Here is an 8,422-nt window from a genome sequence, read left to right as displayed (position 1 = left end):
TACTCCCCGACACTGCGCTAGCTAACGTTACAGCTCAGCTGAGGAGGACATCGTTAATGTTTACATCTCATGCTGTCACACACGAGGCTCTCATCCGTGAGTAGATGTACGCCTCCTTCTGTGGGCTGAAGGTCGGTAGAAAGAAAATAGTTCCTACATAACAAGGTCTGGATTATCTTGAGTAAGAGACGTTGATGTTGAGTTTTTCAAATGTATTTTTTTTTTGGGCATTTTAAGCACCACATGCTGAGTGTCCTCTAGTTCCATCATACTGGAGAGAAGGCAGACATCTCTACGGCCGTTATCACCAACACTCTGTAACTCACACCAAAACTATCAGACTGATAAACAGCTCTATAGCTCAGAGGAATAATAGTATGTATTTTTGATTTTGTGGTGAACTGTCCCTTTAACTCTGGCTGTTGTGATCCCGGCCCCGCCCCCACAGACTTGACACCAAGGACACCAAACTGTACAAACGGTATAGAACAGTTTATTAAATTTAGACTTGTAAGAAGTCATCGTATTCCAACGCGCTCCATCGCATGAAGCGCATTCAAAATAACACCAACCCAAACGGATTGATCACGGCATCGAACATAAATAAAGCAAATAAACATATTTACAGTGGAACATGGACAGAAAACAGGGTGTGTGCACAAAACAGGCGAATACACATCCAGACAGATCGTCAGAGGTTCACAACGTGGGTCTGATTTTCAACTGAACTGTGGTCAGGAGGAGGAGGAGGAACACAAGTCAACAAAAGACCTACAGAATCATCACATTTTCTTGGTTTGAGAGAGAAGAAGAGAATCTGGAGGAGAAAACACAACAAGTGTCGATGATGCTGACTTAAAGGTAGAAGGCTGACGAGCTACTGGAGGTGATTTAAGGTGTGAAAGTTTACTTCTTTCCTGCTGAAAATCCTCCACAAACATTCTCAAAGGACTTTTAGCAAATGTTCCAGATAAATTGTTCAGATAATTCAGGTGATTATGTAAAACATTGATTTTCCAAATGTTGTCAACACGTCAGTAACAGAACCCACGAACTGTAGTTCACAAACTTTCAACTGAATTTGCAGCTCCAGTTTTCACATTCCCCCTAAACGCCATAATGGAACTTAACTTCCTGTTTCCACCTGTTACGGTGGAGTTCAGTCTGATTTAAACTCTGAGGAGATAATTTTACAACATGAATGACTCGTCTTCAGTGAGCTGAGAGGACGGACGGACGAACATCAGTTTGACTTCCTGTGTGAGACACAGTCGAGACTTTACAGTGATCAAAAAACCCTGAAGAATCAAAAACTGCGTTTAGTAAAATAAAAAAAGAGAAGATCCTTAGAAAAGTACAATCATCGAAAGCACGTTACAATTAGCAGTTTGTGTGTGTGTGTGAAGTTACAAACGGGTCATGTGACTCTCCCAGCACTTCTTATGTACATAAAACAATGCTCGTGTGGATCACATGACCAACATCAGGTCCAGGTCCCCAGCAGACACCGTCGAGGGGATGAAACATCATCATCCTCCTGGCTAAATGCTATTTCTCCTTATCACCGGAGGACCTCAGTGTGTGTCGTGCTTCACCGGGAACGCCAGCCGGGCGGGGTCGGAGGATCATGGGAGCACGATTTTGGATAAATGTGAGGTGAGTTATCAGTTACAGAAAAGTACACTTAACTGACGTTCAAATGGCACTCTGGTCCGGCGGGTTCAGCTCTGGTGCTCAGCGCAGGGTGAACCCTTTCCCTCCAAAAAGCAAAACACTGAGAATCAAAGAGGTGACGCACCATCATCGGTCTCTGGAGGTCACACTGTCACATTCAGCTATGCGTTAATGGCAGAGATCGTCTCCTCGCTACAGGAAGTGTACCGACGCCACGCCAGGAAAACAACCGAAAACATCAGCATCAGGTAACAACAGGAAAAGCTCCTCATTATAATGAGATGTTGTCCTGTTTTTACAGGATATGTTCATGTTATACTAGGAAACTTTTCAATTATATCAAGATATTTTCAATTATATCAAGATATTTTCATGTTATAACAGAAAACTTTTCAATTATATCAAGATATTTTCAATTATATCAAGATATTTTCAATTATATCAAGAAATTTTCAATTATATCAAGAAATTTTCATGTTTTAACAGAAAACTTTTCAATTGTATCAAGATATTTTCATGTTTTTACAAGAAATTCCATGTCATAACAAGAAACTTTTCAATTGTAATAAAAACTTGTAAAATAAGAAACTTCTTGTACTATCAATGTACTACAATATATTTTATCTTTTGTGAAACTTTTCTTTTTAAAACATTAAAAACATGTTGTAAAAACGTGACAAACATTTTGTTTTATCAGGAAACTTTTCACGTTATCACCTGATGCTGACATGTTTTTTATTTTCCTGGCGTGTCAGTGTCACACCTCTGTACGTATTTGTTCCTCTCCCACGGTATATTTCACACTATCTTACAGTTTCCTTATGAAAAGCCATTTACAAGCACCGGAGCCTTACAGTATGTACACATCAGTCCCACACGTCTTCTGATTCACAAAGAAAAAAGATATAAACACATTTTCCCTTCAGGTATTTACACAGATTAAAGAGGAGGTGTTGGAGAAATGATTGAGCACCTCAGAGTCATCGTGGAAATTTACACACTAAAAAAAACTGCTTCCAGGTACTGGCTTTAAGATCATAGACTCACACTCACCCCTTCACCTTCCTATCAGGTACAGGCAGAAAGACAGAGGCTCAGCATCATTCATTCATCCAGAGGCGCCGCACGCCTCCTTCTAAAGGCAAATCATATCTGATCTGATTCATAAACTCTTCTCTGCGACACACATCACCTTCTCTTAAAAAAACAAACAAAAAAAAAACCACGTAGGAAAAAAGAGAGGGTCTTTTTTGGTCTCCCAAATCAGGCATATCAGGTGTCAGAACACCGCTTAGTGCTCGTACCAGTGATCAGACTGGTCACCAGTAGATAGATGATCAAAGGCCCCTTTGGATCGTCCTCTTGGTTTGATACCTGAGGTGTGGCGTGGGTGGGTCAACACTGGCTGAATGTTGGGAGCGAGCAGCGCGTTCGGACCAGACTGGAGTCAGATCGCACGTTTTATAATTCTCAGCGTGTTCATTAATGACCTCAGAGTGAGGAGGATTATTTCATCACGTTAACATTTCAGGATCAATGAGCTGATCAATGGTTAGTCGACACTGAGCTGATGGACGCGGCCCGTCTGCTTCCCTAAGAATTATTTGTTGGTCAACTTGAGTCCAGTCGGGTCAGAACGTTACAGATCAGCTGCTGCTTTAAAATCTTCTTTCACCTGTAGGTGGGATTAAAATCGGGAGGAGGGCAGCATGTCGGTGTGCGGAGACATAACGGCATGTGTGTGAGTAATAGGAACAGGACGTTATCTCGCTGCTCTGAAGCCACCGAGGTAACTTCCTGTGGTACTCGGCGTTCAGAGTCTGAGGCAGTGTGCGACAGCAGGCGGGGGCTGAAAGGGAAACAGCAGGGGTTGAGGGGGCGGGGTTACATATTGCGTCACGGGACTTTCAGGTAGTCGATGTCTGGCGTGAGGGGCGGCCCATGGACGAGGCGCTGTAGGTGCGGGAGCGCTGCCTCATGGCCAGTCGGCACGGCAGCTCCAGCTCCTGGAAGAGAGGAGTCCCTGTGATGTCAGCGGCCTCGGGGCGCTCGGCGGGGCTCCAGGACAACATGCTGCGCACCATGCTCAGCTGCACACACACACAGGAAACACAGAGTCATGTTACAGAGATGCTACGGCTAATCCAGCAGAACCAGCAAACAGTGCGACATTAGTGCTAAATTACACTCAGATAAAACACAACATAAAACATTCTGACAAACAAAAGTTAGGAGTGGACAATATAATCGATTATACTCGATGCATTGCTTTGGTGTTTCGGCGCTCTCACACAAGTCTCCTGGACGTTAAAGTGTGTGAGCATGTGAGGTGTGTTTTTGTATCAGCAGATTGCGACCGTTTAGTTCCATTTTTCGACCACGGAGCAACAGATTACTCATCTGTGACCTGTAGAGCTGTTTGTTCTTCTCCTGCTCGCTGTGAATAAATCCTCATCACTGTGATGGTTTAACTTCCTGCTAACTGTTGACCAGAAGCTTTAAACATGTACACTTCCTGCCTGAGATAAGCCGGGTGCTTCAAAATAAAAGCACCAGTGGTTCCGATTTCACTAAAACAAAACTAAATTCAACTTTTTTGAAAGAAACTTTGTCATTCTAACAAAATTTATTTTACTTTATTTTGACAAACTTTATTTAACTTTTTGTAACAAAACTTTATTATAACAAAATTTTCTTTAACTTAATTTAAAAAAAACTTTATTTAAAGTCATTATAACAAACTTTATTTAACTATTGTAACAATTCATTAATTAACTTTATTAAGACGTCATTTTATTTAACTTTATTGTAAAAGTACATTATCTAATTCTTTTTAATAAAACTTTATTGTAACATCACTTTAACTTTATTATATTAGTACTTTATTCGACTTCGTTGTAACAGTACTTTACTATTACTTTATTCTAAGAGTACTTTGTTTAATTTATAGTAAGAGAAGGTTGTTTAGTATTTCAGTGTTCTACAGTAGTTTAGAGGAGATTTCAAAATATTCAGATTTATATTGTCCATAATGAAATGATCTTAAAATACTGTGATATTATTTAGAGGACATATTCACCCAGCCCTGTCACACACTCATGTACTGTAGGCTCACATAAAACACAGAAGCACATTCTCTCTCTCTCTCTCTCTCTCTCTCTCTCTCTCTCTCTCTCTCTCACACACACACACAGACACACACACTCACACACACACACACAGACACACAGACACACACACACAGTACAGGACATCTTAAAATAGATCAGTGCACGTCTCGGTCAGTGGGATACTGGGATGACAGAGGGGGCTGAGGGGATTTCCAGTGTTGGAGAATCACAGATTATTCTTTGGGATTATGTTAATCTCATTACACAGTAAACAGGTAAACAAGGTAAACAAACTTATCACACTCCGCACAGACAACATGAAGCAGAACGTAAACCTCTGACTGACGCAGAAATAAAACCTGAGATGGAGATTTACTTCATCTGATTTACTGTTATATGAAAGAAGAGTTCACTTCCTCCTCCTTATGACAGGGAATAATTAATTTGTTTACTGAATATGTTTACAGGGTATTAGTGTTGTGTTTTCTTACTTAAATATTTTTATCTTCATTTATTTTATCTTCTTTATTTTAGAGTTGATGGTTAAATGAATGAACATCCTGTAGTCCACCTGTAAAGATCTCGTACAGCGTGCAGAGGAAACCAGCACAGTATGAAGAATTACTGAGCTCTTTTTCTGTCCTCATAATCGTTATTATTATTATGACCCCCGGCTGGAAACTCCTCCTGTGCTCTGCTTCTCTATTTAACGCTGTTTCATTCCACTTTATTATCACCAAACTAACTCTGTTGTAAGGGTGCTTTAATGAACTTTATGATAAAAGTAATCTGTTTAACTTTATCGTAGCAGAGCTGCAGTGTTTTATTTAACCGTGCCACACCAGTGCTGTAGGTTTGTGTTGGCAGGTCGCTCTATGTTTGTGTCTCTGTTTGTCTTTCTCATGTGAATTTCTTCAATAGAAAAATGGCAGTTTTGAGTAAATAATTTTTTTTAAATACATTTTTTATTTAATATTTAATATTATTTGAACATATGGATAATCAAATTCTAATGGGATTATAGGTACAAATTAGGGATGCACCAAAATGAAAATCTGCGGCCGAAGCCGAAGCCGAATAATATTAAACGCTTGATCAAATACCGAGTACCGAATAGCAAATATCATTGTTTAGTTTTTCATTCGTTTCTGCAGATGAACCCTCCAGATTAGTGTTGTCACAGCACCAAAATTGGGACCCACTGTATGATACCAATGAAAGTATCATGGTTCTGAGTAGTATCACGATACCACAGCGAAAATGAGGCAGATGTGCCTTTTGTCATTTATAAAAAGATAAATCACTTTTCTATAATACATCAATGATATTTCAATGGAATAAATTACTTATTGACTTATTCATACTTCAAAAACAGCATCAATAAGTGATTAACATAGGGGGGATCAAAATAAAATAAATAAATAAAATAAAAATCAACCAGCCACCCTCCTCCCCTGACAAGTAAAGAACAGTCCCTTCATAAGTAAAGAACAGTCCCTAAAGTGCGGTGAGGTTTGTGGACCGTGAACGGCTCGTTTCTCCTCTGACACGTCACATACCTGTGTTCGGCTGGCTCGGCTGTTCAGGTACTTCTGGGCAGTCATGACACCAAGAAGAGGATATTATTGGAGCCGACTTCTCCGTCACCGGGTAAGCCGATGGCCGCCGTATTTGACAGGAATACATTAACGTTACTGTGTCTGTGACCCCCGTTCAACCCACAATCGGTGGGATTCGCCTTTCGTTTCTGCTGCTGGTTGAAATCTGTAGGCTGCTCGCACAGCGTGCTGAATGATTTAAGCCTATTTTGCTCGCTCAAAACTATTTTTAGTTGCAAATGCGAGTGCGGTGACGGACGGATCGCCACACTGCCGACATTTTAATCCGCCCGTCACGGCACGCTGTTTGATTGCGTTATCAAAACACGCCGCTATTATTCGGCCTTGCTTTTAACTTATTCCACCGAATACCGAATGTGTGTTTTTTTGCAATATTCGGCTGAATATATTCAGTTACCGAATATTCGGTGCATCCCTAGTACAAATTATACTTATAAATCATGTTGATAAAACAGTCTCAGAAAAAATGCTGCTACTTATATTTTAGTAATAATAATAATAATAATAATAACTTTGCCTTTAAAAACAGAGTTTACAAAGTGTTTTGACAACTAAAGCAAAACAGAAGCAAGAAACCTCCGATGCAATAAAATAATAGGAGCCAAAAAATAATGCCGACCTAAGTCCAGACATAAATTAAAGAAGAATTAAACAAAGGATCAGACACACAAACATGTTAGAAAGACGGCAGATGATAGTGAGAAAAGAAATTAAATCAAAACTAAATTAATTAAATAAAATAAAACACAAAGAATAAAGGCAGTAAACACTGAATATTATTATTAATAATAATAACGATAAGCAGGACAAAGACAGAATAAAACATAAATTAAAGGACGACGTCACATAAAAGCAAGTCTGTAGAAAATGGTTTTTAAGAGGTGATTTTAAAGGACACTGATTCTGCGGGCGTTATGTCTTCGGGCAGGTTGTTACAAAGCTGAGGGGTCCTGACGGCAAAAACATGGACACCTTTAGATTTAAGCCTCGACTCTGGAGCGATCAGCGGGGCCCTACCTGAGGCTCATATGAGGTCAGCATCTCTGCTGTGTAGTTTGGGGCCAGACGAGCTTTAACAGTGATCCTTGAAATATTAAATAAACTCTAAAATGAACAGGAAGTCCAAGGAGAGACGCCAGGAGAGGAGAGATGTGACGTCATCTGGTAAAACCAGTCCCAGTTTAATATAATATTTACATATTTATATTTAGATTTTTTATTAATATCCTGTTGATTTAAGAGCAAAATAATCCAGCTACACTTCCTGACTAGATCAGCTGATCAGATCGGAGTCACATGTTGGTGTGGACGGGTCATTTAAAGATTACATGATGAGAGTAAACTGTCTCCGCTCTGTGTGTTTCCCTCTTTGTTCACTCTCTCAGGATGTCTCAGTTCAGGTGTAGTGTGTAGTTGGAGCCACTAGGTGGCAGCAGACGGCCACTCACCTCCTGCACGTTGTTTTTGGAGAAGACCTCAGGGAAGCGCAGCGCTCTCACCTCTGTCAGCGTCTGGAAGAAAGGATGTAAACACCTGTGAGCGTCTAATCAGGTCCCTTTGTTCCCGAGACAAAGGCGTCCCGCTCGATCGCACACACGAGGGCGAAGACAATCCACCGTTTAAACCCACGACAATAGTGAGGATGTGTCACAGCTTCCCTCCAGAGTTTCACACAAAACAGAATAATGAACTGAATAAAAGACGCACGGCCTCATTAGGACATCGCTGTCTGTCCTCCTGCAGCAGCCGAGGGTCGGACTGAAGACAAACATGAGATCAGACCGATTTAAATCTGATCAGTCTATAAAATGATCCGAGAGTTTGAACTGCTTCTAAATGTTTAACAGATCAGTTCAGGGGAAATGTTACCTCCTGTTCATGTTCGTTGCTCTGCTCACAGTCGTTTGTCTTAACTGAAGTTTGATTTCTTTTATGCTTCACAAACTGATGTGTAACTGGAAAATACAAACCCATCTAAACTGACTGTAATAATCATGTTTAACAGTTACAAAAGCTGAG

General features: G+C 40.4%; 1 protein-coding gene across 1 annotated transcript in view; it reads right to left on the bottom strand.

The window, feature by feature from the left end:
- Positions 1-471: 471 nt before the first annotated feature.
- eif2ak3 (eukaryotic translation initiation factor 2-alpha kinase 3) overlaps positions 472-8,422 on the bottom strand; it is a 53,662-nt gene continuing 45,711 nt past the window's right edge. Inside the window, exons 17-18 of the mRNA XM_049596086.1 lie at positions 7,852-7,914; positions 472-3,764 (exon numbers count right to left, since the gene is read on the bottom strand). Coding sequence (XP_049452043.1) covers positions 3,582-3,764; positions 7,852-7,914 — 246 coding nt within the window. The 3' untranslated portion in view covers positions 472-3,581. The remainder of the gene's footprint in view (positions 3,765-7,851; positions 7,915-8,422) is intronic.

Source organism: Epinephelus fuscoguttatus, linkage group LG14, assembly GCF_011397635.1.
Source record: "Epinephelus fuscoguttatus linkage group LG14, E.fuscoguttatus.final_Chr_v1".
Classification (NCBI taxonomy): Eukaryota; Metazoa; Chordata; class Actinopteri; order Perciformes; family Serranidae; genus Epinephelus; species Epinephelus fuscoguttatus.
This window is presented reverse-complemented; position numbering and strand designations above follow the sequence as displayed.